We start from the raw sequence: 23,617 nt of genomic DNA, 5'->3' as shown, positions 1-23,617 counted from the left end.
TACTTCCTGTGGCCCACATCCGGCCTGTGGCCTGTTTTTACATGATTTGTGGTAAATAAGAATGATTTTTATATGAAAGGTTGTATAAAATAGACTATGTGAAAGAGACGACAGAGTGTAAGCTCCCAGAAGTGTTGTAGTTAGGAGCCTGGTGTGCCTGCCTCAGCTCAGTGTGTGGTCATTCTGTGGCCTCAGGCTCCCTGCAGCACGTGCCTCAGTGCTGAGGCTGTCCTTGCAGTGACAAGTTTGGCAGGTCAGAGCCGCGTGGAGATCGCGATCTGTGGCTTCATCACCACTTAGGGAAACTTTTCTCATAACAGTTTTCTTTTGGAAAAAGAAGTTTTCCTTCTGGGGGTTCTTTTGTGTATGTTTTTATTTTGGATTGTATATGTATTTTTTAAAGTGATTAATTGAAAAGGTCAAATAACAGCTTCTAGCCCCTTGCCCCTCTCCTCTCCCCGGTTCTGATCACCATTCTTCTTTTGTGGTTCCTTCTGATACACCCATAGTTTTCCAAAATGTCAGCAGAGTCTGCAGTAGCAGCGGACTTACCGCTTCCTTCTGTTGCTGTCCATCCGCGTGTTTCGTTTGCCCCGGTAGAGTTGGTGGGTTTTGGTTTGGTCCATCCAGTGTGCCGCTGTTAGGATGCGCGTGTATCTACATACCCCATACTGTCCACTAGGCTAACCTTTCCTTTCCTTTTGATTGCGTTTCTCTTCAAGTTACTGAGCATCCGGTTTTGCTGTTTTGTGAATTTACCACTGAGTTTACCCCCAAACTCCCTTCCAATGTGACTGAGTTTCAGCACATCCCCAGGTCCGTTACTGGTTTTGACCTCTTTTCTTAGAGGCCTGTCTCTCGGGGCAGCCCAGTCTGCTACCCCAGTCGGAGTTCGTTTTAAGAGTTGCTAAAAAGTTGGAGTTGTGAGATGGCCTTTTTCTGTGTGGATCTGTTTTGTCTCTGATCTGCTCAGAGCTTGAGCAAGAATTCACGGGTGTAAACCCATCTCTGCTCATACTCACCGGTTTGCTGACCTAAAGTATAAACATAACTTAGCAATTGTCCTTCCTCAGATAAAGAACGGAGAAGGCAATGGCACCCCACTCCAGTACTCTTGCCTGGAAAACCCCATGGATGGAGGAGCCTGGTAGGCTGCAGTCCATGGGGTCGCTGAGGGTCGGACACGACTGAGCGACTTCACTTTCACTTTTCACTTTCAGGCATTGGAGAAGGAAATGGCAACCCACTCCAGTGTTCTTGCCTGGAGAATCCCAGGGACGGGGGAGCCTGGTGGGCTGCCGTCTATGGGGTCGCACAGAGTCGGACACGACTGAAGTGACTCAGCAGCAGCAGCAGATAAAGAAAGGCTCTGTTGCCATCATCTTCTCAGGGTTCCTGTTGTTCTGATCGCCTCTTCAGAGGAAATCAGCTCTGTATCACAAGTGTTCTGGAGTGGTCTTCATTTGTCTTTGTGCCCGGTACTTGGTCAGTGAATTTTTTTAAGTTTTCATCTCTAATAACTAAATTTTTCATTTCTACTAACATTTTGAGTTTTTAAATTTATTCTTTGGACCTTAAGTATTTATAGTTTCCCTTCCCAGAGAGAATTTCTCTCTTGCCTCCTGAAGATTCTAATAGTCCCAATGTCTGTTTCTCTAAGCTCCTTTTATTCCAGTTTCTGTTGCTGTTTTGAGATTTTCTTCAAGCATTTACCTGATAGCTGTTGACTGTTCGTGAACTGCTGACACGTGGGCGCCTCCAGACTCTTAGTAGGACACGAAGGCCAGGGGGAGCCGATGGGGGGCTGTGGTCTTTGGTCACTCACCAGGTCGGGCAGTATCTGCCGCCCTTCCTATGAGATGTGCAGCCCTGGGTGGGCGAGAAGATGGGCCCTGCAGCTGGTGTTCTGGGTACTCAGGAGGGGTTCTGGGGGTAGGGTGTGCTGTGCTGCAGGGGGCCTTGCTCCTGCTCGCTGTGCCCCAGTCTGTAGCTTGTGTGTCACCATCCCCGTCTCTGGGAAGCTGTCAGGGGAGGAGGCACCCTCCACACACATACCCGACCCCTCTGACTGCTGAGCCCTTCAGAGGTTTTGTACTATAAACTGGCTTATCTCAGAGTTAGTGCCTTGCTTTACACATTTAACAGGCATTTGGTAACTTATCATTTACTGATTTGCTTTCAGTATTCAAGAGTTTATGCCATTTGGAAAGAATTTCAAGTCCTTTTTAGTGTTGTTTTGGAGAGAAAATAAACATGTTTAAACCACCACAGTCCACTACTACAAATCTTGCTTTTAAGTTATTCTCTGTTGATCTGTGTGAAATACACTTAAGATAACCGTTATCAGTGGAAATTTTTTGCAAATGGGTTTCCTTAAAGAAATAGGGACTTATCCAAAATAAGAACATGATGTATTCATGGTATGGAAAAAATCAAGAGTAAATGTAGTTTTTGGCACCTAATAATGCTGGCACATTATTAGGTGCCAAAAACTACATTGCAATGCAGGAGACCTGGGTTCGATCGCTGTGTTGGGAAGATCCCCTGGAGAAGGAAATGGTAACCCATTCCAGTATTCTTGCCTGGAGAGTCCCATGGCAGAGGAGCCTGGCAGGCTATGGGGTTGCAAGAGTCACACGACTTAGCAACTAAACCACCGCCATCAGGGCTGGCACATTCTCTGGTCCTCCTTGAGGAGTCTTTAGATGTAAGAACTGTGTAATCGAGTCTGGCTTTCAGACAGGGCGCCACCACTCTTCCTTTATCAGAGCTGTCCACACATCTGTGTCCACTTAAGACACCCTCTGGGAGGAAAGGACAGTTAGGTTGGGCGTGTTCACGTGTTGAAAACAGTGTCAGGAGAACCCAGGAGTCATCTTTCTCTTGTGAGCAGGAACTGTAACTCCGCATAGATAGTCTTGCAACCTAAAAGCTCTGTTGGGAGCCTACATCGTTGTGCTTACACTCAGGGTTGAGAAGCAGCACAGATGCTGATGTTAAGTATACATTAAAATATTTACATTTTCTATGAGACATTTTTCAGCATATTTTTAGCTGACCAGGTCTCTGAAAGTCCCAGTGGTCTTGATTTTCCTTTCCCCCTTGTTGCCCGCGTAATGGATTTCACATTATTGGCTTCACTGAAGGAAGGCACTCCTTCCTTTCTAAGGATCCCACTTACTTAAAGCTTTCGATAACTCTTTACAACTTTAATCCTTTTAAACAGTTCCGTACCGCTTATGAACTAGAGAATACATACGGAATGCAGCTTTTGTTCTTTAAAAAAGTTGATTCTATCACTTGCAGGACCGTGACTCTTGACCAGGCAACAGACAGTGCAAAACTCATTGGCACAGCCGCGCTGAACATGTTTCACACGATGAAGCTCAGCATAGCTGACATGCGAGGGGTGAGTAGGGAAAACCCTGAACACGTTTCACGCGATGAAGCTCGGCATAGCTGACGTGCGAGGGGTGAGTAGGGAAAACCCTGAACATGTTTCATGCAATGAAGCTCGGCATAGCTGACGTGCGAGGGGTGAGTAGGGAAACCCTGAACTGTAACGCTTTTCTTACTTGAGGGTTCATCTGAGGGTGCTCATGGTGCGAATCAGGGTTTCACCCACTCATGGTCTTGAATTTTTAAAGCGTTTTTCCGTTAGGGACCACTGCTCTGGTCCCTGCAATGGGCAGGGCCGGGGGGACTGTGAGGCTGCAAATGGTCTGACCTCTGAGGTCTGATGACCTAGCAGGGAGACTTTACCCCAGGCACGTGAAGATACCTTTGGAACAGATGGTGAGAGGCCATCTAGATGTAAAAACCTCAATTTTCCTAAAGATTAACCTTTGTAGGCCGTGTGCACACACATGTATGAGTAAAGGGTAGTTAGTGGCATGGTGTGGGTTTTGTGGAAAGACTGAAGTGTCCGTAGTGGTGATAAGACTCCCCCCAACACACACACACACCCCTGAGCACTGGAGTGATTGAATGAGTGCTCCCCGGGGCGGGGCTGCTTACCTGTGCTTCCCTGCAGCACACCCACCTCCCACCCCACCCCAAAATGATGGATGAAGTGGGGCTGCAAGTAGACTGCCCCCTAGTTACATTTTGTTGAAGTCTTAAAACTTAATTGCTGTTTCCTGATAGTCCAGTTGGGGGGACTCAGCACCTCCAGTGCTGTGGGCTGGGGTTTGGTCCTTGGTTGGGAAGCTCAGATCACACAAGCTGTAGCCAAAAACAAATAAATAAAAGCTTAATTGATGAAAACGTCAGTGGGTACAGTATTCTACTTTTCTGGAGTTTCTGATTTTGAAGAAATTGGTTAGAATTAGATACTGAAGGTTGAGGTAAATTAACTGCTCACCAGCTACTGCAGAAGTAGTTTTGGAATAAATGATACAAAAGGCTGTTTGAATATTTTTCACTGAACTTTTCTTCCTAGAAACCTGTTTCACTCTGGTTGCAGGTTGGTATTCATGTGAATCAGTTGGTTCCAGCGAATCCAAACCCGCCCGCGTGCCTCAGCCACCCAGCGGCCCAGCCCAGCCACGGTGCGGGCAGGGCCCCGTCGGTCCTGGAGCTCCTGCAGGCCCAGCGGGCGAGGCGGCCCCCGGAAGAGGAGCCCGCAGGTCAGTGTTGCCAGCGGCCGGGAGGGCTCTGCCAGACGCGTGCAGCAGCCTGACGTTCTGAGTTACAATGAATACATAACGAGGCCTTCTTTGCATGAAGAAGCTATTTTATGACATCTCCTGTATTTCCAGTATTTCTGGCTGCTGTGGATCTGGAAATGCCACCTGCCCCTCGATCTTGCACTGTGCCGTCTCTGTCTCCACACCTGACGTCAGGTGTCACGCCTGTCACTACCAGCAAAGCCGAGTGTGCCAGCAAGTGGAACGGGCTGCATTCTCCCATCAGCTTAAAGCCAAGACTCAACCTAAGCATAGAGGTCCCGTCACCTTCCCAGGTGTGTGTTCACAGTTGTAGACGTGAGGTCAGCACGAGAGTAGCTTTACAGCAGGAATGCAATTTTTCTTTACCAGTAACAGCCAAGAAAGGGAGAAAGGGCTACCTGTCAGGGAGGATCCAGGTGTTCATTCCAATGGGAAATGACCGGGAGGCCAGAGTGCTTCCATGGAGACCTGCCGCTCTCGCAGGTCGTGCAGCACGGATGAAAGCCGGTTCCTGAACTGTCGCCATCAGCAGCCACCAGACGTAATTGTGGTGACTTACCCTGGTCAACAGCACAGCTTTGCTGCAGAGGCCTTACATCAGAGGTTTTTCTTGCAGCCTTGGCAAGCAGCTCGCTCTGTAGGGTGAATGATTTTCCTAACATAAGCTATTCACTCAGCTGATGTGGGCTGTAAGCGTGGTATGCTATTGGTGTGTTTGCAGTTTGGAAGCTCTGTTGGGAAAATCCACTTTTCTCTGTGTCCCTGAGCAATGGGGGCTGTAAGGCAAGGGAAAGGTGGGTGTGACTGGGCCGGGGGAGGGCACGGGTTTCTGGTGAGTTCCCCGAGGGGTGGCTCCCAGCAAGCCAGCCTGGCCTGCCCAGTGTCTGCAGTCATGTTGCTGTGAGGATGTCACAGATGGGCAGGGGGTTCTGTGTGTAGGCTGGAGTGGAGTTAAGCTTCTAGAATCCCTTTTTTCTGGATTGCTGCTCTCAGACAAATAGATGTGAGGCAGGCAGTCTCCTGTCTGAAAAGTAAACCTCTGACTCTGGACCCATCCCAGAAATGGATATGTGCCTTGGGCTCTGGCTGCTTCCAGGGCAAGGTCTAGGACTGCCCCTGAGGAGGAGGTCCGGTGAGGAGGTGGGCAGAGCTGGCCCTGGGAACCAGCCAGGGGCCTGCACTGGTCGTCTCCAGAGTCCACATCAGACCAGCCAGGCGTCAGTGGCCAAAATCCTAGCCAATTCCAGAAGCTGGTCTGTCTGGGGGTGGCCTTGCTAGCCGGGCACCTGTAGCTCACCTTGCTGCCCCCAGTGTCCAGTGTGGACATGTGGTCTCTGAGCGTCTGTCTGTTCTCACAGCTCGATCGCTCCGTCCTGGAGGCTCTCCCGCCCGACCTCCGGGAGCAGGTGGAGCAGGCGTGTGCTGTGCAGCAGGCGGAGCCACCGGGTGACCGGAGGAGAGAGCCTGTCAACGGCTGCAGCACAGGGATCCTGCCACAACCCGTGGGGACTGTGCTACTACAAATCCCGGCCCCTCAAGACCCTAACAGCGACACGGGAATTAATCTAATAGCCCTTCCGGCGTTTTCCCAGGTGAGTGTCCTCGGCCGTCCAGCCCCCAGCACTTCTCTTCGCCTCTGTCCCTCCCAGGGCTGACCGCGGCCCTCGTGGGAGGAGCGTGGCGGGTCTCCACATCACCCGCGGGACAGAAGCTGACAGAGCAGCCAGGACACCAGGGCAAAGAGGGAGGCTGTGGTGTGGGGGTGCCTAATAGTCTGCTGTTCCCTGGGCCCCCCTCAGCACCAGGGACAACAGTCAGGGTTTGAGGTTTGAGGCGCATTACACACACACCTGTTTTCTTGCATTTTGCTCCCCATTTTCCACTAGTGCTTCTTGTCCTGGTGGTTTTTGTTCATCGATTCATATTCAAAGTTGTATTCCTTATTCTCAGCCTAAAACCTTGTGAGAATTTAATGAGCTTTGCTGCTGAGGACCATACATACAAATAAAAATACATACAGATCAGAAAAGTATGATTTGAAATACTTAGTGAAAAAATCAGCCAGCTGCCTATATATAGAGCCAGCCCAGGTCTGACTTCGAACTTGCTCCTTTCCACCAGGTGGACCCAGAGGTGTTTGCGGCTCTCCCTGTGGAGCTTCAGAAGGAGCTGAGAGCAGCCTACGATCAAAGACAGCGCCAGGGAGAACACAGCCCTCCCCAGCAGCCGGCCGGCGCCCCCGGTAAGCTGTGCGGGCTTCAGGGACCGGCAGTGGAGCTGTGCGGAGCGCGCGTGTGGTTGGGTTGTTGTCGTGGGACGGCCTGGGTCAAGCCGTCAGTCCTGTTAGTGCCCGTCAGCTCAGAGACAGAGGGCGGGCTGTCCGAGTCCCAGGCGGACCGTACCTGGAACTTCGAGTTATCTGTCAAGTCTGCTGTCCTTTGAGACTGCTCCTTCAAAGGATGTAGCTTTAAAGCACAGAATCTGAAGGTTTTCTGAACATGCGTCACAAACACATTTAACACATCACTGCCCCGGGGATTTTTGCAGTAAGCGGCTTGTTATATAAGTGAACACTGAAATACCTCTGGCCAGTAACGTTCTGTTCCAATAACAAAACACATTCATGTCTCTGGTCAGAAATCATTTTAACAAGAAGTTGTTAAAATGAAAACAGTAACAGTGCTGCTGAACTGTTGGGAGCAGTTCCCCTGTTGGAAGTTTCCCTTGACTCCTGTGAGCCCCGAGATAGACACGCAGAGGCCGTGAGGCTGAGCAACCCTCGGAGCAGTGGGGCCGGCGGCCGCCCTCAGGCTGGGCACGCGCCCACGTGTGGGGTGCACACGGCAGAAAAGGGAGCCTGTGCGCTCTCCCCCTCACCCCCTCGGCATGTATGTTGAGGATCTTACGTCCATCTTCCTCTAGTGCCAAAGAACCCGTTACTGCAGCTAAAACCAGCAGCAGCGAAAGACAAGAAAAGAAACAAGAAAAAAAATCCCCTCAGCCCCCAAAGAAAGATTCAGAGCCCTCTGAAAACCACACTGGTGAACAGCCCGGCGAAGACCCTGCCAGGGGCCTGCACAAGTCCCCAGAAGCTCCTTGATGGGTTTCTAAAACACGAAGGTCCCACATCAGAGAAACCTCTGGTAACTCTTCTACATTTTTTAAACTTTGACCCCTTCCTTCATCAGATCCTCCTGTACCGGATGTTATGTAAATCCAGCACTTGTTATCATTTGTTTTCTTAACAGGGAGAACTCTCTGCTTCCACTTCAGGTGTTGCTGGCCTTTCTGGGTTGCAGCCTGACGTATCCACAAGTGTCAGGCCCCCGGCGCCCAACCTGGCTGGAGCCGTGGAGTTCAGTGACGTGAAGACCCTGCTCAGAGAGTGGATCACCACCATCTCAGGTTGGTGGCCCTGGTGTCGGTGCTGAGAAGTGACAGCCTGGGTGTAGAGCATGAACTCAGCTAGAGGGAGGAGCTAGTTTCCAAGGTCTGATAAACCAGCCCCTGCACTGTGGGCTTGGCTCTGCAGCCTTGCTCACTACAGCCCCCCAGGGTGAGGGCCCCCACTTTCCCCATGGAGTGCAGCCTTCCCCCCTTCAGGATACGCTGGCCCTCACACGTGCTCTCCCCACTCTAGATCCGATGGAGGAAGACATTCTGCAAGTTGTAAAATACTGCACTGATCTAATAGAGGAAAAGGATTTGGAAAAGTTGGACCTCGTTATAAAATACATGAAAAGGTAAACTATTCAGTGCTTTTTACCAAAAGGAAAAAGCGTGTCTGTCACCACAGCTCGTGGGGTAGGGCAGGCAGGCTGCACCCTTTCTGGGCATTGCTTACGTTAACTGGGCTCCTCAGAGTTACTTACGCGAGAGCCATGGTTTTCATTTTGAACACCAGCTAGTATTGATTGGGGACTAGAAAGGGGTCAAAACGAGGCTGTTCCTCCTCTCAAATAAGTCAAACCATAGACGTACCTTTTGGAGTGTTATATTGAAGCTGTTCAAACCCTTAACCTTTACTAACCTCCCCTCTGCTCACCTGTAGGCTGATGCAGCAGTCGGTGGAGTCGGTTTGGAATATGGCATTTGACTTTATTCTCGACAATGTTCAGGTGGTTTTACAGCAAACGTACGGAAGCACATTAAAAGTCACATGAAGATGAATTACCAGGGAGCCTGGCGCTCTCCACTAGCTGTGCCATAAGTGCTTGTGAGGTATTTGCAAAGTGCATGATAGTAAATGCTCTGAGTTTTATAATTTTAAATTTCTTTTTAAGCAAAGTGTTTTGTACATTTCTTTTCAGTAAGTGCCAAATTTGTCAGTATTGCATGTAAATAATTGTGTTCTTTTACTGTAGCATAGATTCTATTTACAAAATGTTTGTTTATAAAGTTTTATGGATTTTTACAGTGAAGTGTTTACAGTTGTTTAATAAAGAACTGTATGTATATTTTGTACAGGCTCCTTTTTGTGAATCCTTTAGGAAGCAAATCCTGAACTATTCTACTTAAAGAGGCTGAAAACCCTCCAGGCCGGACGGTTACAGGCTCCATGCTAAGCTCTGACACTCCTGAGAGCCCTGACTGGTGTCCACTTGTGCCAAAGCAAGGGTAAAGCAGGCGTGACTCACTCCCTCCTAACCCAAAGCACCGACACAGGGACATGTTAACAAAGTCTTCTTTACTTCTTCCAAGTGGAGGAGTTCACATATTTTGAATTAGAACACACATACACAATGAAGACTGAGTTCTTCCTGGGAAAATTATGTCCCCAGATGGTATAGAGGTTTTGTCTTCGCCTCTACTGGCCCTTCAGAAACTTCAGAAATAAGAATGGTACAGATTTTCAAATGTATATAAAAGTATTCGTCTATGCTATATGCTATAAGACTTTAAAAATATAGTTTATAACTCTATGCCAGTGAATACTTGGGGACACCTGCTATCCAACACCCCCACTGACTTCACTCAACACTGTGCTATAGAAGGTAGGCAGGTACTAGATGCTAACAGACTGCTGCTCTCAGGGACCCACTTCGCATATTCTTCAGGAAAACCTTAGGGAACTAGCTACCACCAAATTACTAGTATGAAGAAACTGTTATGTCTCTGTAACAACTTAGAAAGAAATACTAAGTCCAGACAGTTAATCAACACCCTGCTGATTGTCTCATCAGAAAATATATGCATGATAGAACCTGCTAGGACAAACAGACGCAGACTGATGTGTAAAAACCCTGCTGCGATGTGTGCTAGGACCCAAGGTGACCGGACGGTTCCTGTCCTCGCGAGAACGTGCTGTACCAGGAGGAGGCTCGGAGAGCAGCTCTGCTGACAGGCAGGGAAGCCCAGTGGCACTTGCGGGCCGCGTCTGGGTTCTTTATTAGAACTGAGGATGGTGCTGAGAACTGTGGACGCTCGTGACCACACAAGCGGTGAAGGGCAGCCGGCGATGCTCGACACCATGGTTTCACACAAAGCAGATAAAGAAATATCAAGAAAGCCGAATTTTCTATTTTAAAAAATTCCTAAGGGCATATGGTAGAAGAACGCTGGGAGAAGAATCACTGGGAAGGAAATGAATAAATAAAGACGTGTTTCTTACCTCAAAAAAGTCCCAAGAATCACAAAATCTGCAGAAGCTTGGTTAATCAAATACTGCAGTACTGATTTAATCAGTATAAAATTGAAAGAGCTTTAGATCTGTAATAAAAATCCAAATTTGGGGAAGGAAGGGCAAACTTTAAAACAGCAGCCAGTAGGGGAGGGCGTGGGCGAGTGAACAGGCACGTCGGAGCTGTGGGGACGTGTATCGACCACTGTCAAACCAGTGTAGTTTCTTGGTTTCTCATGGAAAACATTTTATACACCTAGTTTTTTCCTTCTATACTTAAGGTCAATCAGTGTTCAGACAGGTCCATTCCTTGTTTTTCTTGGTGATATTACCACATAATATTGCATTGACTCCAATTTCTGTCCCCGGTGGAAAAATTAGATGATTTCAAACACTTTCTTCAGCTCCACAATAAGCTGCCAGTCACTCTTCTGCATCTCGTCTCTGAACCAGTCTTTGAGAGCATCGATGGACTGCCGGCTGATCTGCAAGGCCCAAGGCACAGACAATAAACAAAACCACGTAACAAGTGAGTGCCCGGTGCTGCCATCACCAAGACAGCTCCGGTGGAGCTCAGCAAGGCCACGCCCACCTGTCTGTCAGGACGCAGAGGCCCAGGGCCCCCTCTGCTCAGCGAGTCAGGGAGAGGGGGCCCGACCTAGGTGTTCTAGTGGGTGCTCTGAGGAGGCTGGACGCCAAGCCAAGCCTTAATGAAGAATCCAGTCCCTTCGGGTTCTAAACATCAGCCCTCCGCTCCCGAGTCAAGTCATCAGAAGAGCCGACAGCCCCCTCTCTTAACTGCTGAGTGAGTGGCTTACCTTACTGACGAGAATGTCTGTAGCTTCAAAATGGCGTCCATACATTTTGGGAGATTCACCTGGGATGGGTTCTATTTTGACACAGACTTCTTGTCCTTTTTTCGCAACATCCACTTGTTTATGGTTTACTTCAATACTTGTTACTATTCCAATGTCAACAAACTGTAAAGAACAGAAACTGCAGTGTGAGCGGAGGCCCTCTGAGTTGTTTCTACCCTGCCCTCTGCGTGACAACTGCCGGAGGAGGAACAGCAGGCCCAGAAGCCCCGGGTCAGGAATGAGCCTGGGGTGACCGGCATGGAGAACAAGGGGGCGAGCGGAGAGGCAGGGAGCCCACGTGTGGTGGGCGCTGTGAGCCACCTGCCCTCGGCCACAGTGAGGGGAGCCACAGCACCACTCTGCTGCCTGGATCCCCATCCAGGAGAATATGAATGAAAACGGAATCTAGTTGGGCTAAAGCCACACCAGGGACCCCTGCTGCCAGGAAGTGTCCAGCTCAGCCCACTGAGCTGGTGGAGGAGCGATGAGCCCCAGGGGCAGCTGAGTCACGGTGCGCAGAGGACGGCACTTGGGAGCCAGGCCTCCTGGGGCACCATAGGGCCCCAGCAAGGGACAGCAGGCTCCAAGTGCCATGCAGCAAGGACAGGACCCAGCCTGAATGGGCTCCTGCCGACCAAACGCCGGATAACTGGGTACCGAGAGAGATGAACCCTTGTGTACAAGATGCCTGAAGGGAAGGAAGTCCAGGGTGGGGGAGAAGGTACAACCACTGCCCAGGGTAGGACAGTGAGTGGTTAAACGGGGCAAATTGTCCCCGATGTAGATGCTGAGTGTCCTTCCCAGTCACATGGAAACCACCAGACAAATCCAGGCTGAGGAGCCCTCTGTGAAACTACTGGTCTGGACTCTTCAGAAAGGATGGCGGGCTGTTCCTGGTAAGACTGAAGCGCTAATAACCAGACTCCACATACCTGGATGGAGCCCTGGGCAGGATCAGCAAACATGACCAGAGACATTTGGGGCACTATCGGTGAAGTGTCAATGAGAACTGTGAATCACAGGATTTACTCAATGTTACTTTTCCCTAGGTATGACGCTAATCCAGAGGAAAGATGAATGAGTGTTCATTATTCTAGTCTGAATTTTCTCCCAGACTCAGAAGTACCAAGGTCAATAATTCTGCAGCTTTCATTACGTCAAGCACTGACACCAGGTGCTGAGAATCGACACTGATAAGGAGCTGCCATCGAGGAATCAAGTACAGGGAGGGACGAGCTCTGCTGGGTTTTGTGTTCACTCCTGAACTGCCAGAACTGCTTTTAAGAGAAGACTTTTCTAAGTACACCCAGAACTTACATTTTTGCTGGGCACGCACATGGGTGTCCCCTGCTTCACCTGCCCTGCTTCCACAGTCACGCCCATCACTATCGGATCCCGAGAATTGAAGATAAACTGAGGGAGAATCTTTATCTTGCAGGGGAATACTGCTATGTGCCTGCAAGAAAAAAGTACAACCCAAGGATTTTTCAGCTTACAGAATCCCTTCAGATGCATGAAAAAGCAAGCACCAGTGACTGAGATGTCTCCTCCCCTCGGGGGAGAGCAACAGGGAGGCTGGCCCTCCTGCAGGTCCTGCTGGCCAGAGCCCTACCCACATCCCGCCTGGACCAGGGGTCTGGCGAAGGGCTCTTACCGCCATCCCCTAAAGCCCTGCCCACAGCCTACCAGGTGCTTCCTGCGCTCTCCCCCAGGTCACCGGTGTCTCCGCCTCAGTACCCACCCTGATCAGGGCTTTTCTTACCCCCCCACCCCGCCCCAGGCGTCTGGGCCGCACCCTCCGTTCTCAGATCAGCTGCCTCCCTAGCCACACCGTCAACCTCAGCTCGCCTCCCTGAGGCTTTTCCCTGCTTTACCCTGCGTCTCCCAGCTTCTCCCGTGTTCTCTACTAGTCCTACCCCTGAGTTCCAAGAGAAGGGACCTGCCAGGGTCACCCTTGGAGCTTTGCTGGAGGAGGTGAGGCTCCTTACGCAGGGCCCTTCACTTTCTAATTCCCCACTCACGCTGGTCCACACGACCCCAGATGAGGACTCCCAAGCCATTAATGCAACCTAGGTCTGCCGAATGGAAAATAAAATACTGAACAGAAACGTTACAGAGAGCATGGGGTCACACACTGCGTCCCAGGCGGGCAGGGGCGGGCAGGGTCTGGCAGCGCGTCACTGCGGGGCGGCAAGCGCCGCGCTGCTGATGCCCACACACCTGTCTGCGATGTAGGCCGGCGCAGCAGCAGCTGCGTCAGCACAGCTCCAAAGCAGGTAAAACTACCAACTTACTTAAATTCTTCTTGTTTCTGTTTCTTGTAGTCTTGTCTGTATTTCGTAAAGGCATCAAATAAATGATAAATAATTTCTGCACTAAAAATTCTAACTCCTAAACTATCAGCCATTTCTTGGGCGTCCCGTTCAATTCTCACATCGAAGGCCAAAATCACTGCATACCTGAAAGGTTAAAACACATCAAGGATTACTGGATGAAATATAGACCATGTCTTCACAGTCCTACTCAATCAAAAAGGCAGCATGCAAGCCTTCAGTGCAGAGGAGAAATAACTTACTGAGGGTCGTGTTCCAGCATCACTGAAGCCTTCATGACATCTTTTTTGTGGACAGGCCCAATGTTGATCCCTGCGTACTGTAAAAAGGGGTTCCCAGTTCAAATGCCTGTGTCAGGTGACAGGACAGCGCCCCCCACCGAGTCCTGGGGAGTTGGCCCCATGACTTACGGGCACTTCTGATGTCTTCAGAAATTCAAGGAGAGCTTCCAGAGATCCCAGGGTCGAGGCCTGGACATAGACGCCTTTCTCTTCTAATTTGATAGCGTTCAGTGTCTGCTTTAACTCGTGGATCAGCTCATCCTTGAGAAGAAACGACATTTGACAAGGTTATAAATACACCGCTATCTCAGCAGCCTAGAATTAAATTGTTTCTCTTTTTGATTAAGTGTTCATCTGAAAATATGAACCCAAGGCTGAGTGCGGGCAAGGCATGGTAAACTTGTGCGGGAAGGGAAGAAGAGACATGGGTGCGACCCGAGCTGTGCGCATCTCACTTCGGTTAGGCTGACTAATGCTGGAACACGTGAGGCCTCTGCAGCACCTGGCAGAGTAGACATAGAGCAGATGGATGAAAGGAATGACACAGCAAATAATCTTCTGGGAGACAGAAGTCCCGATGTATGTGGTACAGGAGTCCTAAGCCCAGCGGGTTTGACGGTCAAGACCCCTCATCTCAACAGTCCTTTATCACTGCTCCATACAAGGTGGAGAGATTTTGATCAGAGGTCAGTAAAACCACCCTGTCATTGCCATGAAAGACACACAAGTCCACGGCCTCCTGGAGACTGGCTAGAGGGGCACCCCTGCCCTCACTGGCCGACTCTCTGAGCAGTGACTGGGTGCTGCCTCCAGAGCAGCTGCCCCAGCACACGGGAGCCCCGTGCTGCCAACAGCGGGGTTTTCTCTTTGCAAGAGAATAAATAGTCAGGTCTCAGCATTTGCTTTTGTGAAGCTCTGCTGGGCTCGTGTGTGCCACCTACTCCTGAAGACAGGCAGACGGGCTTTACAATGACCTCTAGAACCCAGTAAGAGATTCGTTAGTTCTGTCTATATGACTGAGTGAAAGCGGCTCCGTCATGTCCGATCTTTGCCACCCCATGGACTGTAGCCTGCCAGGCTCCTCTGTCAATGGAATTCTCTAGGCCAGAATAGTGGAGTCCGTTGTCATTCCCTTCTCTAGGGGATCTTCCCAACCCAGGGACTGAACCCAGGTCTCCTGCATTGCAGGTAGATTCTTTACCATTTGAGCCACCAGGGAAGCCCAGTCTATATATATAACTGAGTATTTTTAAAAAATAAATCACGAATGGAGAACTTCTAGCTTCTGATTCTTCTTTTTTTTGGATGTGAACCATTTTTAAAATCTGTACTGAATTTGTTACAACACTGTTTCTGGGTTATGTTTGGTTTTTTGGCCATAAAGCATGTGGGACCTTAGTCCCCCGACCAGGGATTGAACCTGCAGCAAAGTCTTCACCACTGGACCACCAGGAAAGTCCCTGGTTCATTTTTTAAATAAAATGTTCTAACTTGAATGTATATAAATGATCACTTATGCCAGCTTGTGGTTATACAAACGGAAGTGATTCTGAACCATCAACCGTTTGTTCAGAGACCCAGATAAGTCTCCACGAAGACAAAGGTGCCCGTTTTATTCTTCATTCCCAGCAGTGCCCTCCTCACACAAGACACAACACAAAACATCACTGGAGGAAGAAAGAAATGAACTTACTTTAAGAACTGGGACTTCATCTTCTTTATAAGCCACGAGGAGGGGTAAACCAGCCAATGTTTTTTCCAGGTCCTTTCCAAGAATCTTTACCCCCTGAGCTGCTTCTACCTCTTTATGCTTCTCATATTGGTTCTACAGAGATCAAAACAGTTGTTACTACATTTACGTGAAAGGTGGCTTAGCAGGGGACCCGATGATAGAGGATACTGTCATGACTTTGGGACAGCAAGAGTTCTGTAGTACATGCAAAAAGCAATTAATACAAATCAAAGACTGATAAATTCAACATTAAAAAGCGAAGTAACTTTGATTCCCAAGATACCACAGAATGAGTAAACAAATGAGTCACAGCAGAAGATGCCACAATACATACATACAGTTACTGTTGGTAACTAGATAGCTGTGTGGAACCAAAACAACATGCATTTGAGTTTTATGAGGAACTCTGCTGGCAAGTAAGAAATTTCTCAAATCTCTAATAGAAGGTCCTTTCTGTATGAAGACACCCGGAATTAAACCCGTGATGGGTGCGTGTGTGTATTACAGCAGGTGGCTCTCAAAGGGAAGAACAACCCCAGCAGAACTTCTCAACATGGTGCAAGTGCTGCATGCCGACGCTCACCACCCTGACTCACCTTCACTCTTAACTCCTTCATAGGGGGAGGTAACAGGAGGCCTCGGATCTGCGTGACGATAGGCCCTTCTACTCCGGGAACAATAATCGTGTCTCCTTCCTTCAGACGCCCGTTGATCAGTATTACATCAATAGTCGTGCCCATTCCCGGGAGAGCCTTAACCTAGGACACATTGTTGCAAAGGGGGTGAAACACAGGCTACGATGACCCACACTGATTAAACTGAGAGCAATCCATGGCCCCACCTGAAAACCCTGCTTGGGAGGCGGCGGGGGGGCAGGGTGGATTAAACTGAATAGCTGGCATTACCTCCATCACCTGGGCTCTCAGCTCCTCACACTGGGCAAGCCTCTTACTCAACATGGTCTGAGTCAACTCGACAAGAAGGCAGATCAGACTTCCCATGCCATCGCCAGTGTGTGCAGAGGTAGGTACCAAGGACACAAAAGTGCGGGGATCCTTATTCTCATAGAACAAAGCTGCATTCAGCCCCTAGAGACATAAAAAGCAAAGTCATTGGTACAGGCCAAGCTGGGGGGGAAGGCCTCCAGAACAGAAGCCTGGAGGCTGGATGAACAATGGCTCTTCATTCTGAGAATGCCTCACCAACACCTAGACCACATGTGCCCTGTACACAGTACAGAAAAGCAGTTCCCTTCCAAGTCAGCTTGGTGTTTAACAAGTGTTTGTTTAAGTGTTAAAAATTCAGACTGCAACGAGAGGTCTTTGAAAAAAAAGAATTTAAGGAGAATGGAGAAGAGAAAGGAATGAAAAATGCTAAATGCCATTCATAGGGAAACAGAACCAGTACCAATCAAAGTACTGGCTTGATTATAAAGACAAGGCAAAAGAAGAAAAAAATCTCCTGTGATGTGGTCTCTTGTAAAGAAGGGAAGCTTTCTGACCTGCTGTGCAAATTCCACAATGATCGCCTTGGCCCGCTCCTCAAATTCATCTCTGGTGTTCTTCTTCTGCTTCTTCAGAGTAGCGGCCACGTCAGAGTCAGGGCTTTTCTTCCAATCATACAACCTATCAATCTAGAAACGTTTTTTTATGTCAGAAACATCTCTAAAGCACTCACAAAGCTCAACAAGTTAATAAATAAGGTTAATGTAAAAGCTCCAGGAAATCCGAATGTGTATCACACACATGTGGAAGAGTGTGTACTACTCAGACATTTCATGGAACTGAAAGTCCCGATCACATGCTTAGCTGCATCCCCTCTTAATTAGAAACTGAAGTACCACACTGCCCACTGGCTTCCAACCAGTTCATGAGAGGCTGCCATTTATTCAAATATATGCTAGGAACATTAACATATGCTGGAATTCCAAAATGGTTAAATAGCTGACAGAAAAAAGGATTAATTACAGCCAAGTACCATCACCAGGAAAATGACATATGAAAAATACATAAGACAATAATTATTTCCTATCTCAGAGAACACCCCATCAGTAACTGTTTTATTGCTCAAATAAGGGTTGAATCTGTTTAAATAAATAATCTATTTTCTCTCACTTTTCAAGAGTGATAGATGAGTATAAAGAGGAAAATTATATAATAGTAAAAACAAAAAAAAAATACTATGTTGGCTCAGTCTAGGGTGATAATACAAAGGTAGCAGACCAATCTGAATGCCATCAAGAAGGAAAATCAGTAGAATCAGACCCAGAAATGACAATGATGAAATATAATTAGCATCACCTCTGAGCCACCAGGGAAGCCCCCCAATTAGCATCCAGGGGCCTTAAAACAGTTGTTATAAATACACAGTTGTTATATATATAAATTTATGTAAATGACTTTAAAGGAAAAGCATGTAACCTGTAGAGCTAAAAAGTGTATATACATATATAAAATCTGAACTAAAAAAAAAATCACTGAACTGAAGCAGATGACACAATGCTAAAGATCAGCAAATAAGATAAAGCAAATACAAACTACCCCAACTGAGGCATGTAGGAAAAAACCATGGAGAAAAAGAAAACTTCAGTAACTTCTATAAAACAATATTAATAGAAGTAACTCAAGGTCTAGAAAAGCTCTAGAATTCTATCAAACACTTAAAGAAGAATAAGAGAGCAGAAAAATAACTGCACAAATAATGACCAAGAACTAAGGAAATCAAACTGAAGCAGGATAAATATAAAGGAAACTATTACATAATCTCACTGACAAAATTCTTAAAGAAAAAGTCTTTTTAAAAGCAATCTAACAAATCCCATATTAAACACTGTGGAACAAAGAGTGACTAGAGATAAAAGCCAGAAAGTGAAGACGGTGAAAGAAAAAAGAATTTTTTTAACCTAGAATTCTGTAGCAATAAAACTATTTAGAAAATATTTTACCTGTGATAATAAAAACACAGTAAGTCTAAGCAATGTTTTTAATAGTGCTAGGCAGACCTTTAAATGTTTGCGTTAGAAAAGAAAAAAATAAATATCTGAAAGCTTCCATTTTAAGAAACCAGAGAAAGAACAATGAATACAAATGTAACCAGAAAGACAAAAAAAAAATAAATAAATAAAAATTACCCCTGAAATCAATGAAATACAAAATAGACAAACAGTACAGAATATCAATAAAACCGAAAGCTAGTCCTTTGAAAGACACAGATTTCTATACTAACAAAAGGAAAGTTAAAAACTAAATAAAACTGAGTTAAATAACTCAGCTTACTTAAACTCCATGCTCATGTGGCTTTACTAATGAATCCTATCAAATACCTAAAGAAGAATATTTCTACACAAACCCTTTCAGAAAACAGAGGAGGAAATACTTCTCATCTTATAAGGTCATTATTCTGAAAACCAGACGAGATATTAAAAGAAAACTATACACCAAAATCACTCATGGAGAGACACAAAAATCTTCCCAAATAAAAAAGCTCATCAAATCCAGCAAAACATAAAAAATATACTATGACCAAGCAGGTGTTGTTCCAGTAATGAAAAGTTGGTTTACTGTTTCAAAAAGGAATGGTAAAGAACAAATGGTGCTGGACCAACTGGATGTCCACAGGCAAAACACTGAAGAGACACAAATCTTATACCCTTCACAAAAAAACTAATCCAAATGTGAAACACCGAACTCTCAAACTCTTTAAACAGGAGAAAACCCAGATGACCTTGGCCATGGTGATGACCAGATGCAACACCAAAGGCATGATCCATGAAAAACAGAACTGATAAATTAGACTTAATTAAAAACGTTTGTTCTGTGAAACACAGTAAAGAGAGTGAGATAACAAAGCACAGACTAGAAGAGAATACTGGCAAAATAACATGTGGATGAAGGAACAATAAAATATACAAATAACTTTTAAAATTCAACAGTAAGTAAACAAAGAACCCAATGTTTAAAATGGGCCAAAATGTTTAACAAACACTTCACCAAAAAAGATATAAAAATGGCAAACAGGTACATGAAAGGATGTCATCTTATGTCACCAGTGAAATACGAATTAAAACAAGATACTACTACACACCTATCGGGCTTCCCTGGTGGCTCAGCTGTAAAGAATCCGCCTGCAGTGCAGAAGAACCTGATTTGATTCCCGGGTCGGGAAGGTCCCCTGGAGAAGGGCATGGCAACCCACTCCAGTATTCATGGGGTTCCCTGCTGGCTCAGACGCTAATGAATCTGCCTGCAATGCAGGAGATCTGGCTTTGATCCCTGGGTTGGGAAGATTCCCTGGAGGAGGACATGGCAACCCACTCCAGTATTCTTGCCTGGAGAATCCCATGGACAGAGGAGCCTAGTGGGCTACAATCCATGGGGTCACAAAGACTTGGACACGACTAAGCACAGCACACACCCATCAGAACAGCCAAATTTCAAAACACAACACCAAATGCTGGTGAGGATGAGGAGCGATGGGAACTCTCCTTCACTGCTGGTGGAAATACAACATGCTACAGATACTCTGGAAGACAGTTATGCAGCTTCCTACGAAAACTAAACACTCTGACCAAACAGTCCAACCATCATGCTCCACTGTTATTTACCCAGGAGTTGAAAACTTACGCACACACAAAATGTCTACAGCAACTTTATTCATAATTATCAAAACTGAGATGTCCTTCGGTGGGTAAATGGATAAATAAACTATGGGTCATCTAGACAATGGGATATCATTCAGTGCTAAAAGAAAAGAACTATCAAGTCACGGAAAAAAGACATAGAAGAAACTTTTAACACATTGCTAACAGAAAGAAGATAATCTGAAAAGACTACATACATACTATAGAATTCCAACTATATGACTACTCTGGAAAGGGCAAAACTAGGAAGACAGTAAGATCAGTGGCTGACAGTGGGTGGAGGTAGGTGGAGCACAGAGGATATTTAGGGCAGTGAAAACAACGTCTGATTCTATACTGGTGGATACACATCTGTGCAAACCCAGAGCGTGTGCCACACCAAGAGTAAATTTTAAGGTAAACTATGGACTCTGAGTGTGTCAGTGTAGGTTCATCAGCTGCAACAAAGGTAGCACTTGGGCGGGTGGGGGGGATGCTGATCATGGGAACAACTATGGGAAAAGCTATGCATGTGTGGGGCAGGGAGTCTATCAGAAATCTCTACTTTCCCCTCAGTTTTGCTGTGAACTTGAAACTGTCCTTAAAAATTAAGACTTATTTAAAAAATAGTAATATACTTCTCACACCCTCAAAAAACATGGATGAATTCACAGAAGCATAATGTTAAATGTAAAAAGCCAGACACAAAAGAGTATATTTTGTCAAATTTGACTTACATGAAGTTTAAGAACAGGCAAAACTAACCCATGGACATAGAATTTGGAACAGTGATTGTTATGAGGGGCTGGGAACTGACTAGAATGGAGCACGCTAGTACTTGTGAGGTGATGGAAAGTTTTATGTCTTAATTTAGGCTATTTAACAAGGACGTGGGCTTCCTTGGTGGCTCAGTGGTAAAGAACCCACATGCCAATGCAGGAGACCTGGGTTCAATCCCTGGGTTGGGAAGATCCCCGGAGAAGGGAATGGCAACCCACTCTAGTATTCTTGCCTGGAGAATCCCATGGACAGAGGAGCCTGGTGGGCTACAGTCCATGGGTCGCAAAGAGTTGGACACAACTTAGTGACTATACAAAAATAGACAAGGATCTATGAATACATTTATCAAAACTCAGTTTCACACTGTATATAAATTTTACCTCAATCCTCCCTGGTGGCTCAATGAAGAAACCTCCTGCAATACAGGAGACGGGAGTTTGATCCCTGGGTTGGAAAGATACCCTGGAGAAGGGAATGGCAACCCACTCCAGTATTCTTGCCTGAGAAATTCCATGGACAGAGGAGCCTAGCGGGCTATAGTCCATGGTGTTGAAAAGGTCGGACACAACTGATCGATTAACACTTTAAAAATAAGGGAAAAGCAAATTTATAGAAAGAATGAAAATACTTATGTCACCGTTTTTCCACTTGATAATAATGAACCTATTTTGAACCTTACTCTGATCAAATACTAGTCTTAAGAACCTGACATATTTTATCTAATTCTTACAAAAATTTAATAATGCTCTATTTTGCAGGCAAAAAGAGACTAATTAAGGCCCATTTTTTTAAGTCTGAAGTGGCAAAGCCAGGATAGGAACCCAGGATTCAAACCCTGGACACCAAGCTCTTAACCATTGTCCCACTCTGCTGCTAACTCAGAGCTCTCAGGATGCTGCTTCTCCGGAAACAACAAAACAAGAAAATTTAGTCAGCTGACTAAGGCGGTGCCTACAGCAGAAGAGCAGGCTGAGGTCCTGTTAAGACTGTCGGTTTTTCTAGGAAAGTTCTGGGAGTAAGGAGCAAACAGAGGTTTCCAGGACACAAGACCAGTGTGGCAGGTCACCGTGCTTGCTTAATTCAGATGCGCCACCACTGGCCAAACCACGTGCTGATGAGAAGCCAAAAGCACGGGCTTGTACGGTCTGGGAGAAAACTCCTAAGGGAGGACCTGTCTGCATTTGAAAAAAGCAGCATTCGAATGACCTTAATTAATTAAGGAAATTGGATTAAACACAGTTAAACTCCTAGAAGGAAAAAAGATAACAAAATGAAGTGGAAAGAAATGGTCTACCAGGTGTGCACATTGTACAGTAAAAGACACAGAAACTATTATAAGTTCAAACTGAACTAAGCCACCCACAAAAGTCTTTCTCCAAAATTAACACAGTAGTTGGAATATATGGTAAGGGTTGAGTATGCAGTAGGCACTCAGTAAATTCTTATTGTTACCATTTAACAGGATTTATGACTTAGAAAAGATAGAAAACAACTCCATCTTACAACTGGTGCTGATCAGAGCTTAATGAGAATCTTCATCTCTCTTCTAAAAAAGTGATAAGCTTAGAAAGAATTCAGTTTTCAAAGGTCACCTAGAGAAGCTGGGACTGTGAAGAAGGCTTAGTGGTCAGTCTCCTCCAGCTCTGTCCAAACTCAGAGAGTATAACACCACCAAGAGTGAACTAAGAATTTTGAGTGATAATGACACGTCAATGGAGGCTCATCAGTTGTAACAAAGGTTCCTCTTCCTGCAGGATGTCAATAATGGGGGAGACTTTGTATGTGTGAAGACAGGGGTACTTTCCCCTCAATTTTGCTGTGAATCTAAAAGTGCTCTAAAAACAATAAAGTTTTAAATAACAAGAAGTAAGTCAAGTCCCCCAATCCCCACATCAACAGGAATTCTCACCGTTAACTGAATAAAGGAGAAAAGCCACACGAGCATATCAAGAGACGGAGAACAGGCATCTGACGAAAATCAACAACTATCTCAAGACAAACAAAAAACAACACTAAGTAACCTAGGAATAGAAGGGAATGTCCTCAGCTTAATAAAGTCCATTTACACCTGCCAGCATGCCTAATGGGGAAAGATGGAGAACTTTCCCCTAAGATGGAGAAGAAAGGAGAGAAAAGGATGTCTGTCACCACTTTTATTCAGCACTATTCTAGAAGATCCAGTTAGTGAAATACAGAAGAAAAACATTTATAAAGGATACAGATAAGGGGAAAAGTATAAAAGTTTTCATCAGCAGATTACATAGTCATGTACTGATTTGACCAAAAAGTTCATTCGGGTTTTCCCCAAACCTGGAAAACCCGAATGAACTTTTTGGCAAACTACAGAAAATCCCACATGAACTACAAAAGAAGCCCCCAGGCCTAATCTAGTGAATTTAAAAGGTCACAGGATAAAGGTCAATATATAAAAATCAACTGTATTTTTATTTAAAATTGATGATTAGAAATCCAAAATTTAAACAGCTATTTACAGTAACACCAAAAGCATGAAATATTAGGAAAAATTTAGTAAAATATGACCAGCACATGGACAATAAAAAACTATAGTATACTGTCAAGAGAAAGTGAATGTAGAGACAGACACCATGCTCACTGACTGGAAGACTCAACTTGGTTAAAATGTCCATCCTCCCAGAATTTATCTACAAACACAACCCCAATTAAAATCCCAGAAGGTTTTTTGCAGAAAATAACAAGCTGATTCT

The 23,617-nt window shown here is 46.1% G+C and overlaps 2 protein-coding genes across 5 annotated transcripts in view; one reads left to right on the top strand and one right to left on the bottom strand.

The window, feature by feature from the left end:
* The window catches only part of REV1 (REV1 DNA directed polymerase), an 82,833-nt gene extending 73,694 nt beyond the window's left edge, over nt 1–9,139 (top strand). For 3 of the 4 annotated variants that reach the window (XM_055539435.1, XM_055539436.1, XM_055539434.1), the window contains exons 15-23: nt 3,307–3,409; nt 4,466–4,628; nt 4,761–4,963; nt 6,029–6,262; nt 6,792–6,912; nt 7,593–7,813; nt 7,919–8,075; nt 8,311–8,413; nt 8,722–9,139. In XM_055539435.1, the coding sequence (XP_055395410.1) occupies nt 3,307–3,409; nt 4,466–4,628; nt 4,761–4,963; nt 6,029–6,262; nt 6,792–6,912; nt 7,593–7,813; nt 7,919–8,075; nt 8,311–8,413; nt 8,722–8,833 (1,417 nt within the window). In that variant the 3' untranslated portion in view covers nt 8,834–9,139. Of the gene's footprint in view, nt 1–3,306; nt 3,410–4,465; nt 4,629–4,760; nt 4,964–6,028; nt 6,263–6,791; nt 6,913–7,592; nt 7,814–7,918; nt 8,076–8,310; nt 8,414–8,721 lie in introns of those variants that run through there. The other variant, XM_055539437.1, reaches the window with a different exon arrangement.
* Nucleotides 9,140–9,338: 199 nt separating this feature from the next.
* Nucleotides 9,339–23,617, bottom strand: part of EIF5B (eukaryotic translation initiation factor 5B) — a 76,123-nt gene continuing 61,844 nt past the window's right edge. The window contains exons 15-24 of the mRNA XM_055539438.1: nt 16,995–17,126; nt 16,399–16,581; nt 16,090–16,251; nt 15,455–15,586; nt 13,891–14,022; nt 13,723–13,799; nt 13,442–13,606; nt 12,465–12,603; nt 11,109–11,270; nt 9,339–10,775 (exon numbers count right to left, since the gene is read on the bottom strand). Of these exons, the coding sequence (XP_055395413.1) occupies nt 10,668–10,775; nt 11,109–11,270; nt 12,465–12,603; nt 13,442–13,606; nt 13,723–13,799; nt 13,891–14,022; nt 15,455–15,586; nt 16,090–16,251; nt 16,399–16,581; nt 16,995–17,126 (1,392 nt within the window). The 3' untranslated portion in view covers nt 9,339–10,667. The remainder of the gene's footprint in view (nt 10,776–11,108; nt 11,271–12,464; nt 12,604–13,441; nt 13,607–13,722; nt 13,800–13,890; nt 14,023–15,454; nt 15,587–16,089; nt 16,252–16,398; nt 16,582–16,994; nt 17,127–23,617) is intronic.

Source organism: Bubalus kerabau, chromosome 11, assembly GCF_029407905.1.
Source record: "Bubalus kerabau isolate K-KA32 ecotype Philippines breed swamp buffalo chromosome 11, PCC_UOA_SB_1v2, whole genome shotgun sequence".
In the NCBI taxonomy this organism is placed as follows: domain Eukaryota; kingdom Metazoa; phylum Chordata; class Mammalia; order Artiodactyla; family Bovidae; genus Bubalus; species Bubalus kerabau.
Note: the sequence above shows the minus strand (reverse complement) of the source record. Positions and strands in the feature narration are given on the sequence as shown.